This window comes from Panthera leo, chromosome A1 (genome assembly GCF_018350215.1).
Source record: "Panthera leo isolate Ple1 chromosome A1, P.leo_Ple1_pat1.1, whole genome shotgun sequence".
NCBI classification, from domain to species: Eukaryota; Metazoa; Chordata; class Mammalia; order Carnivora; family Felidae; genus Panthera; species Panthera leo.
Window position 1 is genome coordinate 230,700,875 of NC_056679.1, and position 23,755 is coordinate 230,724,629.

At 42.7% G+C, this 23,755-nt stretch overlaps 1 protein-coding gene across 1 annotated transcript in view; it reads right to left on the reverse strand.

The window, feature by feature from the left end:
• Positions 1-5,345: 5,345 nt before the first annotated feature.
• MARCHF6 (membrane associated ring-CH-type finger 6) overlaps positions 5,346-23,755 on the reverse strand; it is a 75,473-nt gene continuing 57,063 nt past the window's right edge. The window contains exons 22-26 of the mRNA XM_042953147.1: positions 21,996-22,130; positions 16,783-16,872; positions 14,224-14,356; positions 12,647-12,782; positions 5,346-9,124 (exon numbers count right to left, since the gene is read on the reverse strand). Coding sequence (XP_042809081.1) covers positions 9,034-9,124; positions 12,647-12,782; positions 14,224-14,356; positions 16,783-16,872; positions 21,996-22,130 — 585 coding nt within the window. The 3' untranslated portion in view covers positions 5,346-9,033. The remainder of the gene's footprint in view (positions 9,125-12,646; positions 12,783-14,223; positions 14,357-16,782; positions 16,873-21,995; positions 22,131-23,755) is intronic.

Here is a 23,755-nt window from a genome sequence, read left to right on the forward strand (position 1 = left end):
AATTAGTACATTTGGGGGCCATTTGGTACTATATTTTGATGACTTACCAATCTTTTACCGATTTATCCTACAGAAATACTAGCGTGAGTATATAAATTAGTACGGACAAATGTGTTTATTATAGCATATAATAAAATGGGTTAACTAATGGTCTTTCAGAAAACTGAAATCATAATCTTATCCACACAACAGAATACAATACAGCCAGAATTATTAAATGAGGTAGCTATTTAAGTGTTGATATAAAAAGATGGTCATGAAATATAAAGGAGAAAAAAAAAAGCACCCCATTGAGCAGAGTCTGTGGGAGCACACTACCTATATTGTGATATAAGGAGCCTGTGAATGCATGTTTACCCACACCACATTCTGGAAACAAACACTAAACTACTAATAGTGGTAATTACCTCTGGAGAATGGCACAGGTTTTCAGTTTTTATTTTAATCATAGACACATTGTTTTTATGCTGTTTCATCCATTTATTTCCTCAAGAGTATTTATTGAATATGGAATATGTCCCAAGAACCGTCCTGAAATACAATAGTAATCTCCGAATAGTTACCAAAAAAAAAATCTCCGAAGCTTACATTCAAATGGGGGCAAACATGCTAATGTAAACAATACAGGAAAACCATATAGTATGTTAATACATATGAGAGACAGAACACAGCAGTAGAGGGGTCGGGGAAAGCCCCAGGAGCTGCAATTTTAGATAAGCCTAAGAATGACACTTCAGTGAAGAGAGGAAGAACTTGGGGAGAGCCTAGAGGAAGAACAATAAGGCACAGCAAGCAGCAAGTGCAAAGGCCCAGAGGTTTGACCTGTTCTGGAAGCAAGGAGGCTGCCTGGAGCACAGTGAGCACAGGGGGCCTCAAAGCGACTGTGGACTTGGGACTCTGTGATGGTTAGCTACCTGGGTAAAGCACTGATGTGATCTTAGATCTCAACATGATCACTCCGGATCCAGTGTTGAAAGTCAATGGAAGAAAGAAAAGAGAGCATGGGCAGAGGTCAGGAGCTCCAGAGAAACTGCAGTGACCCAGGCAGGAGGAAGATGATGGTGCATTGCACCAGGATGGTAGCAGTGGGGGTGCTGTGACGTAGCCAGAATCCAATTTATTTTGAAGTTAAGACTTGCTGCCCAATTGTACGTGAAGCGTGGAAAAACACGTGTCAAAGGTGTTACCAACATTTTTTATTTAGCAACCTGAATCCGTCCAGGTGCTTACCAACTGAAAGGGGAAGTTTGAGAAAATAAATCTGGGGTAGGGGAATCACGAGTTGTGTTTTGGACCTACTCAGTTCGAGATGTCCGGAGAGTCCACATAGGCAGCCGCACGGATGTGTCTGGAGTTCCAGGAAGGAAGATGGAATGAGTAAATAAATATGTATGTGAGTGATCAGCATCTAGACGGCCTTTAAAACTATGAGAGTAAGCGAGATCACCAAGTCAATAGGTGCAGGTAGAACAGAGGTCCCAGACGGAGCTGGAAGGCAAGACAGGGTCAGTGAAGGAGTTTATAAAGCAGAGTCCACAGACAGGTAGGAGGAAGATGAGGGGAGTGCTGTGTCCTGAGAGCCAAGGGAAATGGTTTCACTGGAGAGAGGGACCAGCTGTTTCCGGTGAGACCCGAGAATTAACCACCGAAGTTAGGGGTGGCCATTGGTGGCCTTTCACAAGAGCAATTCCGGCGGAAGAGTGGAGCAAATAGCTGATTGTAGTAGGGTTGGAAAAGGAGAGGAAAAATTGGAAAGCGGGAGTACGATAACTGAAGGCCTTTACTGAAAAGGAAAGCAAAATAGAGCAGATGAAGGAGGTGAAGATTTTTCTTATGCAAGAAACAACGGAAACGTCTGGATGATGGGAAGGAACCACAACAGTTACCATGAGGGAGAGGGAGATCTGCAGCAGCGCCTTGAGCGGGTGAGAGTCCTGTCCATCCAGTGAGGCCGTGCAAGGCGGGCAGGGCTCAGGGAGTGGTCGCACATGAGCCCGGGGGCACATTTCACTCTACGTACAGGGCAGCCACGCCGGAGGGGACGTGCATGGCCTGCATGGCCCACGGGGCATCTGGGCACAGGTGCAAGTAAGAGGGTAAATGTGATGGTGTGAACTTGTGAGAAGACTTGTTCCGATTGCTTCGGTCTTCTCGGTGAAATAGAAAAGTCATCAGCCAAAAGTCAGAAAGGAGAAGCGGGCACTTTGTAGAAAGATAAGGTATGAAATGATTAGAGAGCATATATGAACATGGAATTTATTTTTGAAATCAAGATGTAATTAACATGCAAATTGCACAAGTTTAAAATGTGCAATTCTTTGACAGATGTATACATGTCAAACCAGAACCACATCAAGGTAACGGACACATCATCACCCCCATTTTCTTATGCCCCTTTGAAATCTCTCCATGTCCTTCCCCACCAACCCCCCCTCATGTGCTTTCTATTGATTTCTGTAGGTTACTCTGCATTTTCCAAAAGTTTTGATAAACGAAAGCAGACATTTTTGGTCTGCTTTCAATCAGCATTGGGACTTGTCCATGTTGCGTATATCAAGTTAATTGCCTTTTATTGGAACAGTATTTCATTGTATGGATAACCATTTATCTCTTTCCCTGTTGTTGGCCATGTGCATTTTTTCCACCTTTGGGCTATTACAAATAAAGCTACCATAAACGTTCATGTCTGAGTCATCATATGGACTTACTTTTTCCTCAGTCAGTAACTGGGGGTGGTGAGTAGTTACTATAACCTTTTAAGCACTGCCCATTATTTAAAAGTTTTTTTTTTTTATGTTTGAGAGAGAGAGAGAGAGTGTGAGCAGGGGAGGGACAGAGAGACAGGGAGACACAGAATATGAAGCAGGCTCCAGGCTCCGAGCTGTCAGCACAGAGCCTGACTGGAGAGCCTGACTGTGCCTGGAACCCACAAACCGTGAGATCACGACTTGAGCTGAAGTCAGACGCCTAACCGACTGAGCCACCCAGGTGCCCCCAACTGTTCTAAAGTGATTAGCTCACCCCTTTACTTTCCTTCCAGCACAACCTGAGCATTCCTCACATTCTCACCGACACGTGGTATGGTATTTTTAGTCATTCTGATATGTGGTGGTAACTCACAGGTTTTAATTTCTATTTTCCTAATGGCTTTTACATTGACCAGCTTCTCATGTGCTTATTTGCTATCTGTATGTCCTCTTTAGTGAAGTGTTTAAATATTTTGCCCATTTTAAAAATGGGCAAATGGATCTTCTCAAACTACTGAGTTTTGAGACTTTATTCTGAATGCATGTCTATTATCAGAAATGTTCTGCAAATATTTCCTGCCACTCCATGGCTTTTGTTTTCTGAATGACATAGATCAGAGTGGACATTTTCAATTTTGATAATGTCCAATTTATCAAATTTTTCTTCTAAGGATGGTGCTTCTGGGCTGTATCCAATCTAAATCTTTGCCTTACCCGAGGCTGAACATTTCTCCCTGTTTTTTCCCAGAAGTTATATAGTTTGAGCTTTCATGTTTAGGAATACAGTAATTTTAATTTTTGCAGATGTTGAGACATGGATCAATTTTTAACTTTGCATCTGGATGGCCAATTGTTCTAGCACCATTTGTTTGACTTTCGCACCTTGTCAAAACTCACCTGTCCCTACGCATGTGGGTCTATTTCTGGACTTTCTGTTCTGCTCCATCAGTCCAGTGGGTTTGTGTAACTGGCAGGAGGGACGGATGCAACTGAGCCAAGAAAAAAGGAGTTATTGAGGGGGTTGCTGACACAAAGCTTCTTGTCCTAAAAAAGCTACTGAACAAATGTGGAAAAGCAGAAAGACACTGCACTGTTGCCTATGTGTAAAAAGAGAAATTTCAAAAGGAAGATTAAGCATGTACAGGGGTGCAGAAGGGACTGCCTCCACCCAGGTCACCAGCTGCTGTCGGCCCATTCCAGCAGTGTGGGGCTGTGGGAGGCAGACTGCGGGGGGCGTGGGGGACGAGTCTATGCGTACAGTGGGCCCCTCCTCTGTATTCCTCAGGGCACTGTATCCCTGTTAGAACCCTCTGCTCATTTTTCTGGCCTTTTCCACTCTAACTGGGCTACTTGAAGGCAGACACCATACCTCGATTCAACTGCAGTACTCAGTACAGGGCAGGGCAACAAAATAGACCCCAAAACGAAACATTGTGGGACGGAGGAGAGGAGAGCGTTACCTCCTCGGACCCTTAATCCACTTGTGACAGCAGTTTCGTTTTTCCAACAAGAGTGGCTGTGAACTGTGGGGTGTGAGGGGGAATGGCCACTTTCTGAGATTCACCATGCGGTCCCCTTTGCTGTAAAACCTCACAGATGCCCTGTGGTTCAGATAACATTTTGCCTACCACCACTGCATTTAAAATAAATAAAATAACACTTGGAGGGCGCCTGGGTGGCTCAGTCACTTAAGCGTCTGACTTGATTTCGTCTCAGGTCATGATCTTACGGTTCATGAGACTGAGCCCTGCCTCAGGCTCTGGTGCTGAGCCTGCTTGGGATTGTCTCTCTCCCTCTCTGCCCCTCCCCTGCTCTCTCACACACCCTATCCCTCAAAATACATAAAATAAACATTTAAAAAGTGTTTCTTAAATGCACTTGATTAAAAAGAAACCATCAAGTTTTGAACCTCGAAACAAAAGGATCTCTTCACATGGGGGCAACTCAGGAGGAAAAAAGCTTCATGCAATTCTTTCCTTTTTCTCTGAGATTTACAGGCAGCTACATAAAATGGCTTTGACTGATTTTACTCTATTCCAAGTATCCACTTAAAGAGAAAACCTGCTGAGGCTCTGGCCTGTGGATCTTGCCGAAGCGGGAGGCAGCTTGCCCGCAAGACGAGGGCCTTTACCGTTGCCCATGAAGATGGTCTAGCAATACAGTCAGGGGATGAGGGGAGAGGGATGTGTTCTCTGCAACTATACTTCTAAATTTACACTGAAAACTGAATGGAGGAGCTATAATCATATATTAATTTTCTTATGTAATTATTATATTTAAAAAATACCTAGGGAGCCTGGGTGGCTCAGCTGGTTAAGCATTCGACTTTGGCTCAGGTCACGATCTCACAGTTCGTGAGTTTGAGCCTCCCGTCAGGCTCTGTGCTGACAGCTCGGAGCCTGGAGCCTGCTTTGGATTCTGTGTCCTCCTCTCTCTCTGTCCCTCCCCCACTTGCACTCGGTCTCCCTCTCAAAAATAAACATTAAAAAAAATTTTTTTAATAACCTAGATTGTCTACCTATGCTGATTAATAATGCACATTTCTGTAATTCTGAAGTAATTTTGCAACAAAGCAAAAACAAACCAAAAAAACTAGGCTACAGCTAACATTTGCTTTATTCAATTTTGTTCTCTTGACTTAGAAGGCAACAACCAACCACATAAAAAAGGGAGCATTTTAGAATATATATACATAAAATTGGTCTGGGTGTCTAAGGTGTTTGCTTCAATAGAAAATTGACGTCCTAAATAACTAAGTGCTCTACGTACCATCTACAAGTCAGTTCCAGGCCTTACAGTCATTACATTTCCAGTTAAGGTATTGTGTATTACTCTGCTGACACAAAATGAGGCACTCATACAAAATCACTGGGAATGAAATTGGGTATATACTGTCTTACACCTTTAATACTGTATTAGTAACAAGCATACTGTTGGAGATTACGTGAAAAGAAACCCTTTCTCATGATGGCTGCTTTTAAACAATGACACAGGGCAGTAACAGGGTGAAGAGAAAATATGTGCCCGAGGGACAAATGAGATATAAGACAGCCCAACCAAGGGAGTTACAATCTCCACACACAAGGTTTTTGTTAATACTTTAGTGGCACGACATTTTGTCTTTTCTTGATGGCAACCGAGTAGGTAACATTCTAAAGGAGTATTTTGAACATAATCACTTTAAAATTTTACAAGTATAAACCTTATCACAGTAAGTAGAGAGCTTAAAATAGTCCTGAAAGTGAGAATGAGTAGCTAACTTGCGAAGTTGACAAAACTGCCAGTGTTCTTAGACCGGCACTACATTCTCGTGTGTGTGTGTGTGTGTGTGTGTGTGTGTGTGTGTGTGTGTGTGTGTGTGTGTGTGTGTCGGGGGGTAAACACAATACAGTGGAGAAATGTCCAGTGCTTCTTCGTTTTAAAAAGTCATGAATTCAACCTAAATTCAAGAATTACACTTTAATAATAGCATTTGCCAATACAGAAATGACATCTCTAAGACCAAATCATTTAAGAAAAAGTTATTCTCTGTTACTTGAATAAGGGAAAGAAAAAACACAAGGATCCACAGTAATAACAGCTATATTAAATGTTGAAATAAAAATTACTTTTTGTTTACATCTGGAATTGAGATGTCCAATTTCCACTGTTTCTCCAGAGAACTAACAGGAAAAAATCACCTAAAAACATGGAACTTTTTTAAGGCTAGCTATACATAAACCTCACATTGGTATTTTCTTGTTTTCATCTCAACTATTAGCTTCAACAGTTTAAAACTCAAACATAATTTGCTAATAATGACAAATGCACACCTCATAATATGACCATTTGATAACTGGTCATGTGAAACTTACTCCCAAATGCTGATTTGTCTTCCATTTATAAACAATTAAAAATAAAGCAAAATGGTCTTCTTTTGTAATTAATTTCCTTGAAGACGGTTTTAGCCCAATGTAAAATGAAGCAAAACTACACTATTTTTTTTTTTTTAATTCTACATGAAGGGCAGCAATACTAGAACTTTCTGAACCAGAGGTTTCAAATGTTCATGAGACTATTGATTAATCATAAAATTCTGGTGCTGCCCATGTAAATATTATGTCAGCAAACGCTTTCCTTATGAAAGTTTTCATCTTATTAAAAACAGGACAGAGCACAACTGAAAACCAAGAGGAAATCCTTAGATACAACAAGATAAAGTTATCTGCCGGTGAAATGGAGGGCAAGATTCTCACCATTCGTATATGTTCATATATATGTATGTTTTTCTTTTCAGTTTTTTTTTTTTTTTTTTACAAAATATCTGATAAGATTCATTTAAAATTTTGTAGAACAACAATTTTTAATTTTTTGTGGTATCTGCCTAGCTCTCTTTCCGATAAAATGGATAAATGTGTTCAATGACTTTATATCAAGATCTATAAATTCTCTGAAAATTTTAAAAAGAAAGCTAAATTAATATAATCAAGTTCTATGCCCAATTGATAATATTTTTCTCCCAAAGAGAACAATTTATATAGACACATACCACGATAGGTGGCAGTACATTTTAAAATGCTCTTAATTTTTTAAAGTAGGATTCCATTTCCACATAAATGCAGGGCTAGCAAAGACCTTATTTCAAATACAAGGGAAAGGACTGCTACAAAGTGCCAGAGGGTGTTAACACTGAACCCCATGTCAAGCTTTTTTTTTTTTGATACTGATGTTTTACACTACATTTTAAGGTAAAGTATTACCACTTCAGGAAAAACTGCTGAAATGTAAAACAACCAGAATATGTCTGCTTTTGTGGTAGCTTACGTTTGGCTGACTTTCATATTTAAAGAATCTTCAGATTTAAGTCTACAGATTTTAATACTATATGGAAACTCTTTAAGAGTTCCTGAAGACCTCTGCTGCCCATTTTCTCTGAGGACATTCAAAACACAAACACCACCCTTACAATATACCATTACCATTAAATACTGGGATCGTGTGCCCAACTGTTGTATTGCTCTAAATACTTCATTCTTGAAGCTTTGGTTCTCAGGGAAAACCAGATCTGTAAGTGTTCAGTATTCTGCGATTTTACAGCACATTTCCAATGAAACATCTTCTTCACTCCTATGTTAAAAAGGCCAGCTCAAGCCAGCTTCCTTCAGGACGAGTAAAATCAAACTGGTTTCATTTGTAGTTTTCTTCTGTAAACAAAAAGCTCTGGAAACTTTGGGATTTACTCATGGAAAACTAGGAGAAACAGACTCCCTGATCCTGACCCAACGGGGTGCCCCAAGCAGCAGGACCAGGTGTTGTAGGCTGCCTTCCCTGGTGCTGCCGATCTAAGACCACAAACGACATGTGCATTTAGCTAACACCTCAGTGTGTCCTAATTCCAGTATGATGCGGTACTGTTGTTGACAGTATTCTAGAAGACTCGTGATCCGGCATGACCTTTGGCTACTGCTGCCAAAGAGAAAAAAAACGACAGCTGTGTGTGGAAAAGAGGGGCTGGAGAGAACTAAGGAAAACGTTCTTGTGGACTTTTTTTTTTCTCTAAGTATAGACATGCCCCGAACAAGCACAAAAGCCCAACCCCTAATGCTGATCACTAGGAATATTAAATTATCAAAATTAAAAATAATTTCCTCACCTAGCACAAGATACTATACAATATTATAAACACAGACACATGAAAAAAAATCAGGCAGTAGAAAATGTACAACAGCTTTGGTGTTATACAAAATAACTTCCAAAAACGGTCGACAGTGAAGCACAAAGTCCATGTTCTCTTACCACAGACACTCCACTGCTGATTTCTACTTGTTTCCTTTCAAGTTCTTGGTAAGGTCTGAACAGCCAAGAAAGACAGAATGCACAGTTTACTTAATGGGATACCGCGCTCCAAAGGACGTCGTGAAAAAGTTTTGCCTCTGCACTATGGCTCTGCGGCACATTTCCTGTCAAGATCACAGCAGGTCCAAAATAAAGTGACAACTAGATTTAATAAATTAATATACATTTTGTTTAAAGATGTACAATGCACATTCTGTTTAATCCACGGTTTTAGGGTATCCAGGAACTTCTATTTACACATGTACAGACCTCAGACAGCAACGATGGTGGAAGATGCAGGAAGGGCGGCAGGGCCCTGCACGCTGCTTCTCCGAATGCTGAGAACACAAGTCAAATACAGTTAACTTAAAAACAATGCTGAGAGATCACTGGGAAAAATCTCCCAGAGAGAAGTCCACAAAAAAGGACACGTAAAGGCAAGGGGAAGGTCAAGGTAGTTGAGACAACCACTTTATTCTTGGGACGACTGTGCAGGTGGTGGAGATGTGCCTTGTTTGCCAGATTTCCGTTCGTAATTCACGAGGCGTTGGCCCACAAGGTATCTAGGTTGTAAAAACAGGGTGGTTACTCTCTTATATGATCCCACATATTAAAATATTCTTCCTAAGAGCAGCCAGTGATACATCTTTTGAAGGCAAATCAGATCACTCCCACTTAAAACCCTTCAATGGTCTGAAGGGGAACGTAGAATGAACACTGGCAACAGGCACGGCACATAAGCAGGCAGCTCACGGCGAGGTGAGAGCAGCAAACGTCGGAAGGCCTCGGATCCCAGGCAATGGCGTGTGTACTCTGGCCCCAAGGCTGGGGCTCTCGTGCACACGCAGACACCGGGGGGTAAGACACAGTCAACTGACTCAGGGCATTTATCTGTTAGGAATATTTTCTAAAACGGCTCAGAAGACAGATCTGAAGAAACAGAAAGCTAGGTAGAGAGGAAAGTGGGTCAGAATAGCTCTAGTTTTAGAGAAAAGGAGAAACCCAAGGGCAAGAGTCTCAGTGAGGTCAAAGGCGAGAAGGCAGAGAAGTGAGCATATGCAAGGGACAGAAGGAAGGAGGTTACGGCCCAACAACAGAGCGTTACACGTCCCTAAGTCACGTGCCATGATGATACGGAGGTCAGGGCAAAGGGTGCAGGGCTACAGCACCAGACACAGAAGTGACCACGGCTGGCGTGACCAGACACCACATCCCCAGGACAACAGCAGCGGTTGTGGAGAAGCAGGGGGGCCTCCTGACCCTGGGGCCCGGGCTGCAGGCTGAGCCTCGGAGGACAGTGGGTGAGAGCCGACTGTGGCAATGAGCGGCAGGAGGCTGGGGTACACGGTGCCCACGTGAAGTCAGCGCTGCAGACCCACGAGTGGTCACTCGGTCCTCAGCCACCTGTGCGAGCACGGGACAGCAAAGCCGGCACGCGACAGGCTGGCCCGGGAGCTGGGTCTCTGAGACCCAATTTATTTACTCGCCAATAAAACGAGGACAGCAGTACTGTGCCCCGTGACTGCTGTAAGAAATAAGAAACACACAAAAGCCACGGCAACAAAGGCCTGGCATGTGCTGGACTCAGTGTAGTGACTTTCACTTTTCACCATTACTTTCGCTTCTCTGACCTTCACCACTTTTCCACCAACACACACCAGCCTCACGCGAAATTGTGGCAGTTTCTGCCGAGTAGTTTCACGTCACTTTTTAAAGCATTTCACTAATCCTATTGCTTCTTCATCCATGATCCCACAGTATAATCCTCGTTCTTTTTCTCTCACCAATCCTTTTCCTGATGTTAACTACTCCTTTCCCTCACAGTTAGTTCCCCCACCAGTGTATTTTTAACTGTGACGGCTTATCAATGTTTTAAACGATGACAACTGGATGCTAATGTATCCTGGTGCTAATGTCAGGCACTGCCTGACACACCCATAATCACAAAATACACCAAGTTATGCCAAAAATGGGGTTGACGTTATGGCAATGAAAAAGCAATAAAAAGCAGAGACAACAGTGATTTTAATTCATTTGCCCAGGACCAAAAAGGAACTCAGTGCAGAAAAAGGAGACTCTGAGCCCACCGCCCACTCTCCCTAATGACCGAGCACCCTCTCGTGCCCACAGCCCGCCCCGCACACCCCACGAGCAGAGCCTGCTCCCTTTCCGACACTGCTGGACCGGCGGAAACCACGGCACCCGAGGTGCGGCCTCAAGGGAGCCTGCCCTTCACAGTTTGCTATGCGAAGAACGAACGTGGGAGAAGAGAATACACTGGGCTGCAGCAAAAGAGCAGAAAATAATGAGTAAGACATGCTCCAAGGTAGGCAGGAGAGACCGCTGGGGCAGACGAGCAGGGTGGGGGACAAGGGTGAGGAAGAAAGCAGCAAAAAGCCGAGGCCATGTCTCGTCTGCACTGTCTGCAGAATGTACTCGTCAGCCTAAACGAGTGAAGTGAGAAAAATGGGACATTCACCATTGAAATCCCCTCTCTGTTCTTTCCCGGTAGACAGAACTTTACAGACTGCCCAAGTATACTTGGGTTTTTTGTCAGTGAATGCTTTGGAAAAGCCTTGAACACCCTAAATTTCATCTTTTTTTTTTTATTCATTTAAATTCAAGTGAGTTAACATACAACGTAGTACTGGTTTCCAGACTAGAGCCCAGGGAGTCATCACTTACATATAACAGTGCCCATCACAACAAGCACCCTCCTTCGCGCCCATCACCCATTGACTCATCCCACACCTCCCCTGCCCTCCAGCAACCGTCAGTTTGTTCTCTGTATTTAAGAGTCTCTTATGTTTTGTCTCCATCCCTGTTTTTATCTTATTTTTCCTTCCCTTCCCCTATGTTCATCTGTTTGGTTTCTTAAGTTCCATATAGGAGTGAAATCATAGGATAATTGTCTTTCTCTGCCTGACTTATTTCGCTTTGCATAATACACTCTATGTGTCGTTGCAAATGGCAAGACTTTCTTTTTGATGGCTTATATTCCACTGTGTATATGTATGTGTGTATAGACACACACACACACACACACACACACACACACACACACACACTCTCTCTCTCTCTCTCTCTCTCTCTCTCTTTACCCATTCATCAATCGATGGACATCCGGGCTCTCTCCATAATTTGGTGCTGCTATAAACACTGGGGTGCATGCGCCTCTCTGAATTAGCATTTCTGTATCCTTTGGATAAATACCTACTAGTGCAACTGCTAGGTTGTAGGGTAGTTCTATTTTTAATTTTTGGAGGAACCGCCACACTGTTTTCCAGAATGGCTGCACCAGTTTGCATTCCCACCAACAACAGGGCAAAAGTGTTCCCCCTTATCCACATCCTTGCCAACATCTGTTTCCTGAGTTGTTAATTGTAGCCACTTCAACAGGTGTGAGGAGGTATCTCATGTCTAAACGAGAGTGTTGTTAACAATGCAACAAGACAACACGTGTAAACTGGGACTCTTCCTGGCAAACCAGGATGGAGTTATATTATAAACTCACTCTCTCTGCCAGCCACCATTTGGCTTTGTTAGGACATGGAAGGTCAGACGGCTGTTATCCCCAGAACGTGTTTTCCTTGGCTGTCCTCAATCTCTCACGGAGCAGAGGTCACAGTTTCCCTCAGAGGCCCTACGGTACTTCTGTAGGAACCTTACAGCCTCTCTTGGCAATGGTCAGCGTGACCCAGTGGCCCCTGGTTGCAGGTAGAGCTTAGGTGGGCCAAGTCCTCATACAGGCTTATTTTTATCTAAAACTATTTAATGTACTGTCAGACCAAAACATTAGGAAACAGACTAAAAACTATTTAGAATGGGCATTAAAGCCTTCCTCCCTTTACTTGCTTCTCCCAGTCTTGTTCATCTCCAAAAGAGACAGCTCCCTATCCCCAGTGGAATCCTTGATAACACTGTCTTTTACATCTTACATCAAATCTGTTAGCAAATCCTTAATTCTACCTCAAAACGTACCCATAATCTGAGCACTCTTCTCAACTATGATTTATCACATTAGAAACAAAAATTAAGAAAGAGACATCTTAAAAACAGTTAGATAAATGGAAATCTAGACTTACTTGTCATTTTTAATATGTTCATAAAGGCGCTTAAACTGGCGGACCTGGAAGGACAAGATCCCCATCAATACCACAACCATCAGTAAAAACGGATAAATTCGCCGATGGACCAAGTTTTGCATTTCTGCAGTAACACCTGTAAAACAAAGAAAGGGCAAACTAAGTATATATGGAATGACCATGAAATAAAAATATGTCCTTCCCCCGGGAGGCAGGGCTGGGAGGTGCTTAACTGAAGCTGACGCTTGCCACGTGAAATGCTTTAAATAAAGGCCATGCTGGGGCGCCTGGGTGGCTCAGTCGGTTAAGCGGCCGACTTCGGCTCAAGTCATGATCTCGCGGTCCGTGAGCTCGAGCCCCGCGTCAGGCTGTGCTGACCGCTCAGAGCCTGGACCCTGTTTCAGATTTTGTGTCTCCCTCTCTCTCTGACCCTCCCCCGTTCATGCTCTGTCTCTCTCTGTCTCAAAAATAAATAAACGTTAAAAAAAATTAAAATAAATAAATAAATAAATAAATAAATAAATAAATAAATAAATAAATAAATAAATAAATAAAATAAAGGCCATGCTGGAACCATCAAGAGGATGTTCACCAGACAGGAACAATGAGACTTATTCTTTTGAAAGGTCACTGTGGACACAGTATGGAGAGTGAATTAGTGGCGGTGGCTTTAAATTAGGGAAACCAGACAGGAGGCCACTGAGGTTAAGGTAAGAGCCACAGGGAAAGGTGCCTGGTTAGAGAATGGCTTCTGGAGGCTGGGGCAGCAGGACTTGGGGACCATGTGAGTAGGAAGGTGACACAAATGACCTACAAGGTTTCTGACCCATGCAAATTCTGGATGATAACACTAAGCACTAAGAGAGGGAATTCAGTAGAAGAAAAAGATTTGGAGGGGAAACTTTGTGCTTCTAATTTTGAAAATATGCTGGGTTTAAGGTCCTGCGAGGACCTGTGAGCACGTAATTGACAAGCTAATATCTAGCTGTGGGGCGTCTGGGTGGCTCTGTTGGTTAAGCATCCGACTCTTGATTTTAGCTGAGGTTATGACCTCACAGTTCATGGGTTCAAGCCCTGCGCTGGGCTCTGTGCTGACAGTGCACAGCCTGCTTGGGATCCTCTCTCTCTCTCTCCCTCTCTCTCTCTTTGCCCCTCCCTTGCTAGTATGCATGTGCGTGCTCTCCCTCTCTCTCTCTCTCTCTCTCTCAAAATAAACTTAAAAAAGTAATATCTAGTTACTAATATAACAACACTTCACCTTGATTTTACAAGTATGGGATCACAGCACTTCTAGTCAGGAGAAGACAACCTGAAGGAAAGCTTTTTGAGGACAGTGTAAATGTCAATACTTCCTCACTTGCCTAGAGAAAAAACTGTATCAAGGAAGTTTATGATTCCCCAAATCTTGCCCTAAGTAGTCAAATCGAAGAAAAAGAGTCCTGCAAAATCACTGTTTTAGCTGGATTTATATTCACAAATTAATCATCTGGAGCCACACAGCCCATGGCACTGGAAGCGCCGAGAAAGTAGTGATGTTAACAGGTGCCATCTCCAGCTCCCTGGCCAGCATTACCCACCTAGTAAAGGAACGACGCCAGACGCGATGACGTAAGGTACGCACAGGGAAAGCAAGAGCACAGAGATCACTGGTGCTGCCAGCTTACGAATGATATAGTGAAGGTCGATGTTCCGGATGCCATTTGCATAAACCTGAAACGTGAGGGAGAAAATTAGAAAAAGGGAGACAAGACAAATTCCCCCAAGTTGACAGAGCAATCTCTACTGAATCCAAGCCACAGGGAGTTGAATCTATTGGCTATTTTTTCCGAAGTCAAGACAAATTCTGAACACGAATGTTAAGTACGGTGCCCACAAGTCATTACAAAAATGCATTTATTTCCTTACACTTTGAGGTTAACTCTGCAAAGGGATGAAACAATAAAACACTAGTCTAGAATCCTAACTATACTAGCCCTGCACTATACAATACTGGATACGCCCAATGATATGAGGTGAAGACCACATCATAACCCAAAACAACTACTCACATATGTGTGTAAGAATGATCTGTGTTATTAATCAAGATTACGTTCGTTTTATCTGAATATGAAAGAAAACATTATAAGCAGGGAACATGTTTCTGATAAGCTTGTATAAATCAAATTTTAACCAAAGATATTTTACGTGAAAATTTAGTATGAAAGAATTCTACGGTGAATTTTTTTTTTTATGTCAAGAATTTCTCCAGTATTTTCATTATCTTATCCAGAAAGTTCTAATGAATAGCACTTCAGAGGAAAGAATGAATAGAAGTGGGAAAACCTTGGGAATAACGGAAAATAAAGATGGTGAGCAGAGGGGGACAGAACTGAAGACCTCTCTGTTCTTGCTTTCTCCCCAGCACCCCGCCTTCTCCCGGCCCGCAGCACACAGTATTGAAGCACACTTCAACCAAGGGCCACAGCGCACGGACATGCTTGACAACAGGCTCAACTCTCCAAAGGCAACCAATCCCGAATGAATCTAAACTGATGCAACAAGACATCCCAGTGTTTCTCAACCATTTTGTTCAAATTTACACACACAGTATGAAAAAAGAACGTCTCAGAGAGCAAAATATTACAAAGATCAACAATGTTTCACAATGTCCAATTGCGACAAAACCCTCTTCTCCACATTTCTTGGCAAGGGCCAGAGTCACACCTAGAGACTCCAAAGTGGATGCAAACACACGGCCACTTCCTGGCGCTCCTACCCCCACAAATCTCCGGGGCCAGGATTTTTCTGACAATTTTCTTGTGCATACTGAGCTGGGAACTACTGTCTTTATCTCCTATACATCTGTTTCCTGCAACAGAACGCCGAATCTATTTGGCGCTGACCTAAGGATAAGAGGATTGTCCACAAGTACATTTTCTAGTCAACTAAAATTTAAAGAAGTAAGTACCAAAATCTGTTATGTTGGCTATTTTAGATAGAAATCTTCCTAAAGCGAATTCTCATACTTCCCAGCCTTATTACCAGAGTACAGAGGCACAATGTATTTTTTTCAAGGTTATCACCATAATGATCAAGTTATCGGACAGTTCCATAATATGATAATAGCAGCCTACATGCTATGTAGTAAAATATTCCCTAACAGCTCTGCTTTTTTTTTCATTAAGATTGTTTTTATTTTGTATTTTAATTATTTTTTTAAGGCTTTGGGATATGTTTTTTTAAGTCTTTTTTTTTTTTTTTAAGTTTATTTATATTGGTGGGGGAGAGAGTGAGCCCAACAGTGCACAGGGGCATGTGCAAGCGGGGGAAGGGCAGGAAGAAACGGAGAGACAGAGAATCCCAAGCAGGCTCTGAGCTGTCAGCACAGAGCCCCATGTAAGGCTCGACCCCACCAACTGTGAGGTCATGACCTGAGCTGAAAGATGCTTCATCAGCTGAGCCACCCAGGCGCCCAACGTTTTTATTTTATTCCAGTTAGTTAACATATAGTGTTATATTAGTTTCAAGTATACAGTATCAGCTTTACTTTTTAAATTATTTTTTCCCCTGCCCTTGATTTACTGTCTTGAACAGTAACCTCTTTATTCGACTACAGATTTAGAAAACTGAGTACCAAGCGTACATCAGAACTTCCCTGAAACAAACCACATAGTGTACTAATTTTTGCCTTTACTTCGGAGCTTTAGGTACTGTAAGCCACTGGTTAAACTTCAGATAAGGGAAATCTTGGGATGCTGGGTGGCTCAGTTGGTTAAGTGTCCAACTCTTGATTTTGGCTCAGGTCATGATCTCAGTTTGTGAGATCGAGTTCTGCATGGGGCTGAAGCACAGAGCCTGCTTGAGACTCTCTCTCTCCTCTCTCTGCCCTTCCCACGCACTGGCGTGTATGTGCTCTATCTCTCTCCTTCAAAATAAATACAAAAACATTTTTTAAAAAAAGGAGAAAGTCTTAAGAATGGGTGATGAAAATTCATGGTGATAAAACAGCCAACTGTCTTCTTAGAAAAAAAAAAGTTACATATACTTATTAGAGAAAATGCAGAAAACTCAAAGGTGGAAAATGAAACTTAAGCACCCCAGCAGCCAAGCACAACCCCTGCCCCACCTAGTCTCTCCTGAAAGCGAACTCTGCTCACCTGCTCAATTACTGTCTTTAACCACCACTGAGGGCCCATCAGGGTTATAGCTGCGATGATTTTGGCATGAAGGACTCCAAGTGCCCAGTCCTAGGAAATAAAAACCATTTGAAAGGTGTTTGTTTTCAGCAATAAACCCAGCAGACAGGCTATACATTTTCTTGAATATTTCATTTCAAAACAGAAGTCCTACAGGATTAGCAACAATTTTACAGAAGATGAACATACACTAGAAAAATCCAGGGAAATTTCCCCCTAAGAGCTCAAGTTCAGTCTTTCTAACGAAACTCATTCTATTATCTTTTAGAAACCTACATTATTTCCCCAGGAGAATTAGGAAACGTGTCAACATTAATGGGGATCTCAAAAGCAAGTGAAACAGTGCCATGATTTTATTTCATCAACCGTCTTAAGCTGCCGTGTTGCCTTCAGCTGAGCTAACACTACATCAAAACAAGCCTGTGGAGCCATGTTTGGCCTGAAGAAACCACCCCGAAGGCTCAGAGAGTTTCCAGCTCTAGTACTGCTGAACTGTTATTAGAGCCTCAACCGCCCATGCCAGCTCTCCACCAGGCCGCCAGAAACATCACCACCCCCATCACAAGTCAGATCACATAAGGACAGTCTCCTGCTTACAACTCGGAAGTCCTCCTGAGCATGGCACACAAAGTCCTTCATAACCCGGTCTCTGGGTTTGTTTTTTTAATGTGTTTTTTAAAAAGTAACACATTCACATTTAGACGTACTCTTACATAAAATCAAAACCTTTGCAGAGAAGGCTGGAGTCCTCTGTGACTACCAGCCCAAAACCCGATCGCTCCCCAGCAATGACCACTGTTCACGTACCCTCCACGTTTTTTCCCCTGTGCGTTTACTTGTATCTATATATCTACATCCCACAGAAATGATGCAGCATCATCTTTATATGAACTTTGCTCCTACTGTTTGCCAGCGCTCTTCACTGTCTACCATCTTCAGGCTAATGTGATTTACTGCTCTGCTTGGTTTGTATTCTGAGCACCTTCTTCAAATGAGGTGAAAGGCTGATGTATGCACTGAATTCTTGCTATCCCAAATATGGCTCTTCACCCTGACAGACAAATGGCTGAATGACATTCTGCCTCGGTACAGGAGGCCTGGTTTTTGTACCTTTTATTGCAATTGTCTATAAATGCTCTTCTGCCGTATGGTTTTGTGTGTTACAGAAAAAAGTCCATTACCAATATGATTTTCTGTTTTGAGGTTTATGATTTCTCTTTACCTTTAGGACTCAGAACTATCTTACCAAGATATGCCCCAAATTTTTCTCATCAATGTCCATTTCACCAAACCTGATGAGCTCTTTTAACCTACGGAATCAGAACTTTCTTCAATTCAGTTAAATTTTTCTATTTCATTATACACCGCTCATTTCTGCACTCTGAAGCCCTTATCAGGGGATGTTAGTTTCCCTGGATGTACTCTCCAAGGCCCTGACCTTTACCCTCAACTTCCCACTTGTTCAGTTTAGCTCTGTGCTCTGCAGTGGTCTTCCAGAAACACAGTGTGAGCCTCGACGGTGACGACCCACGTCTTCAATTCACCTGCTGAATGTCTGAGATCCGTGCTATGCAGCACCACAGTTTCACTTTGTTTCACTGCCACTGTGTGTGCGTCTACACACATACTGCCCTTGATCACCTGTGTTCTTATTCTTCTATTTGGATGCTCAGGGTTTGGCAGGCATGTCACTGGGCACGTGTTCTCATCGCTCTGCCAGACCTTCCTTTCTGTGGTTGCTGTGCACCCCCTTAGATCAAGCATTTGTTATTTTTCTCTGCAGGTTCAATGAGGCTCAGGTCAGACTAAGAATATCCTAAAGGTTACAAAAGGACCTTTTAGCCTTTTAGACGTTCGGATAGCAAGCCCCTAGTCCCCTACTCAGAACATGGTGAAGCCTCCTTGCTTCATTCCTGTGCTGTCCCAGGCCCCCAGGCAGGGGAGATTTGACTTGCAAATTCAGCTTTCTCTTGGCCTTTGGCGTCTAGAAGGCACCCAGGTGAAGTTCATTTTCACCTGAGGAGGTCCACAGATTGCTGAGGTTCAAGCTCTTTCAAGAGCCACTGACACCCAGTCTTTTCCCCCAGGACAGAACACGAACACGAACACACACACACACACACACACACACACACACACACACACGTCCCTCTGCCAGAACTCCAAGGGCCCAGTCTCCCATAAATCTGCAGCCACTTAACACGGGGAAGGCAAGCAGCTTAGAGTCAGGTACGGAGAAAAAGCAAGCTGTTCTTATCCAGAATTTTAAGGACACCATGCTACACACAGCCATCTACAACTTGTATTTTTCTCCTACTCACAAACATGACTGAGAACTCTAACAAAACACACAACTCCACTTCCCTCTTTTTAACGGCTACATCAAGTGCCAAAGCAAAAATAGATCACATTTTCTTTAGGCCTTCTCTGCTGACGGACATGCAGGTTGCTCACGATGTTGGCATCAGAAACAATGACATGGTGGAGACAGCCCGGTCCGTGCCTCCCGCGCATGTCAATGTTCCCTTGCCGCGGATTCCGAAAAGCGAAACCACCGGGTCATAATACGCCAACATGCCCCAAACCGGAGCGTTTCCAGTCATTCTGCGGAAGGACGATGCTGGGCGCCGTCAACACCACAGGGACACACGTGTAGCCACGCAAGCTGCAGTTACCGCTCGCTGCCGTGAGGAAGGAAGAGCACACGGTCTGGGGAGCGTGGGGCGCTCGGTGAGAGCCGGAAGAGCTGACTGTAGGGTTTCGGTTTGTGTGAGGTGATACGGGGGAAGGAAGGGCACAGGGCTTTGCTCCGTGTCGGACGCTCTTAGAAAGCAGAGGTGATCTATCCTGGGTATCTTAATATTATTATCTTGCCCAGAAGCAGGGACCAACTGAGGCTAAAACCGTAGTTAGTAATGCAGCAGCGGCTAATGACGTTAGCTGGGAACGGGGGGTGTCTTCTCATTTTTGTGGTTTGGACAATGCTCACGCCTTGCCCGTGTCCAGACGCGGTTTTGAAAGGGTCTTGTTTTTGTCTTGACCCGTCACGGTCACAAAGTGGTCTTGTGTGATGCTGATGTTCTGTGAAACTGTTTCTGCCGAGAGGAGAACAGCAAGGCCCGGCCGATGCCAGGCCAGCACCTGAATGTCAGGGGCAATCTGCTCCGTTTCAGTGCCACCCACTGAAATCGTACCCGTTTGTGGCATCTGCAGTGATCATTGCGTTAAGGCAGCGTCTGACTGACCCTTCCACAGTAAAGCTGTGTATTTTCCTTTGGGATATCAAGTAATGTGCAAGATGACAATTGGCCGCCATTTAAATAACTACTTCCGCATCGTAGTGGTGTTGAAACATGCCTGCAAATTCTTCTTCCTAGGTGCTAGGGGTCTACACCGCCTTCCCTTGAACCTGGGCCCACCTCTGCGTCTTGCCTGGATCCACTACAACGGAGTGAAAATCAATACCGTGGGAATTCCGAGATGAGCAGCTCCTACCCTGTCTGTGGGGACACTTGTTTCTCTCAAGTACAAAGTAACAGGCCCCACTTCCTGGAGGCTACCCGGCTGTGAGGAAGCCCAGGTACATCCAGGAGCTCCAGCCGACAGCCCAGTTGGGGTAAAACCAACAACCGGCACCAACCCCCACATGTGAGTGATGACACTTCCAAAGGGTTCCGGCTGCTGCTGTCAAATCACACTCAGCTACTGTCTTCCCAGCCGAGGCCCCACACAACATGGAGCAGAGCAGCCAATGTGCCCTGTCTTAATTTCTGACCCACAGACTGTGTAGACAAAATAAATGGCTGTTTTAAGCCACACCGTTGTGACACAACTTGCTATGTCGCGGTAGTAACTGAAGACCCATCAACTTTCACCTGACGGGTTCAGCATCCACTAACAGTCTTGGCCGCAATCACCTATTTTGTGAACTATTGCAAAACAGTGATTTTTCTCATTGTTACTTCCTCTACCTTTATTAGCTGGTATTACTCCATAAAAAAACTAGCTTTCCTTCAGTCACTGATGCCATTTGACTACCCTGCAGTACAGACCTTACAGAAAGACGTCACATGTGCTTAACTTTCCCTTTGTTTCCCACTTCTCCAAGTCGACTCTAGAGCACACAGGATTATAGACAGCTCCACACATATGCTCTGTTTCACCACGTGGTCTGCCCAATCCCTCTTTCCTTGAATACACTTCTTCCTTTCTTGGCCACTCCTTTGTACTCTCTTCTAGGTTGTCCGAGACCTTGTCTCCTACAGAAAATCATACGTAACTCCTAAAGCCAGGATAAATACCTCCTACATGAGGCCACAGCGGCCTGTACTGCCCCAATCACAGTGCGGCCCACCTGGCACCTGTCTCGCCGATCGGCCCATAAGGTCCACAAGAAGTTCCTGCATTGGACTCATTTCCATCTGAGTTATACAATACAGGGTTTTAGCACACATTAGAGCACGAAAGTAAGTTATCTGCTGTTGAGTAAAGTTTGTGGAGTCTCTCCATCTGGAAAGTAGAGGAAGGGAAATACATCCTGCATAATTTTCATTTCCAGTAAATCTACTCTCATACACTAAGAGGAAATAGAAACAAGGCTGAAAAGCCTATGAATGACTGAATCAATGCCTAGCTCTTCCCTTTTGATCTCCTAAGAACTTGAAGTCTAAGATGCTAATTTCAGGCTCTAAATACTATAGAAAAGTAGTATTTTTCTTCCCCAATAGCTTTAAGACCTTTGCTGTGATCTATATAGGTTCCCTCAGAATGCTCTTTTTAATAAACCTGTGACTTTGTGGGAAAACATGCTGTGAGTATTCAAAAATGTAAGTTACTGCTTAAAGCCTCAAACCTAGAAGAAGCAAGGTATCTCATCTTAGCTAATAAGTGAAAAAACCAACACGTGTTAGTCTGTACCTTTAAAGATCAGGTGAAGCCTAAATAGTGACATTTTAACCTATAAAGACCTTTTAAAGGAGTTAACTGACCTGTATATTTTGAAAGCAATTAATTAAAATGTACTATTTAATCAATTTTATAAGGGTTCCCAGAATAGAAAAAATTAGTCTTTCTAAACAAACTACTTAAAATCACTTTAAAAAAAAAAAAAAATCACAACTTTTTCTGATTCCAAATCCATAAAGAAATACCATGAGCAGAAGTCATGCACTTACCTGCCATGGGTAAAAAAGAGGAGTCTGATCCAAGGGAACCCGCAGGGGAGCGACAATAACCAGCTCAAACAGGAGCCCCAGCAGGAGCGGGACAACCCCGGCCAGCAGCACAGCGACTATCAAAGTCTTCATGATCTGCCAGCAAATGAGGCCATGTCACTAGAGAGTCTTTCTGGCTTTTAGCTAAACTCTATTCCACTTGGAACTTTATTTTTCTTCTTTAACCTGATGCCTAACAGAACAAATACATTACCTAAACACCTCGCATACGTATTATATCATTAAATGAATATGTTTATCAAGCTCAAGCTATAATAAAAGCATGAAACTATTATGCATTTTTGCTTATAAATTACAGAAGTCATTATTACATATATTAACCAGGTGGCTGTGCTGTTTTTCTCAAACTCGTTCTCAGAAGTAGGTTTTCATTTGTCCAAGAAAAGCTACTGATTATCCCAGGCTCCTAATCCAATGAAGCCAACTCACAGGCTGACCTGTAACCCTGGAGGTGGACTGGTACAGGAGAAGGGCTCTGTAGAAACCCCAGTGAAGGTAATTAAACCCGCTGATCAAACTGGCTCCCTCTAGAATCCTCTGTGGCCCAACAGAACTATGATAACCAAAATGTCCTATATCTGTGTTGCCAATACAGTAGCCATTAGCTACATGGCTACTCTGTTAGCACAGCTCTAGAATTTGGACAAAGCAACAAAAAAATGAAAATAAAGTCAACACTGAGAAAACAATAGAGACTATGAAAGCACCACTACAGAATCCTGACAAAGAAATGAGTGCTTAAAGTGGCCCTGATGTCTGATGACCTCCCTTTCTCTTAACGTAGCCTCGGTGAGTACATCTGTTTCAACAAGAGACTAACATGACGTGGGTCATACAAAATGCAGTACTTGTTTTTTTAAATGGCATTATCGATAATAGAAAATAGAAACAGAAAATTACCAAATGAAAACTGGTTATTAGCTGGTTTCCGTATTTTAAATATATTTAAGCGTCTCATTATCTTGTGAAATTAAACAGCAATTAAGCCCCTCCATTCACAATATATAATAAATCTCAAGTTTTTCTTTCAACGCTAATATTAACCTTTTAGTGAAATTAAAATCTAGATTCAGATACAAAACTAGGATTATACAAATGAAGAGGCATAAGCAGTGACCTAAACCTATTTAGCAAGCATAACCAACATCACAATCAATCAATAAATCATCACACATGGACGGTCATCTTACACTGACATTTTCCCCCACCTCTGTGCAATTAGGTACTTACTGAGTAATAATTTCCATTACTTACTACACTTTCACATTAGCCAAGACATTCTTGAATCAGCAATAGAAATGTGTAATTAAAGGAATACCATTTATATGAAAAACACAAACTTAATCCTGAAGTCAAGATTTTTACATATTCAAATAGATCAAAAAATCAAATTTTAGAAAAAATATCTTAAAATGTCTAGACTGATTTTAAATTCTAAAGAATATCTTATACCTTAACATCTCCAAAATAACTTCTAATTACATTACTTACTTAAGGGCCCTACTGGATCATGTAATAATATGATTTTCTTTTGACCCTTGAATTCATCCAACTGTGGTTCTCAGAATGAATCAGAAAGCTAATGTCTTAAAGGAATATCCCTTCTAATTAAAAATAAATCAACTCTCGACACCATATGCATAATGAAGAAACAAGTGAAAAGATTTAAATAAATGACTAAACATGTATCCACTCCTCCT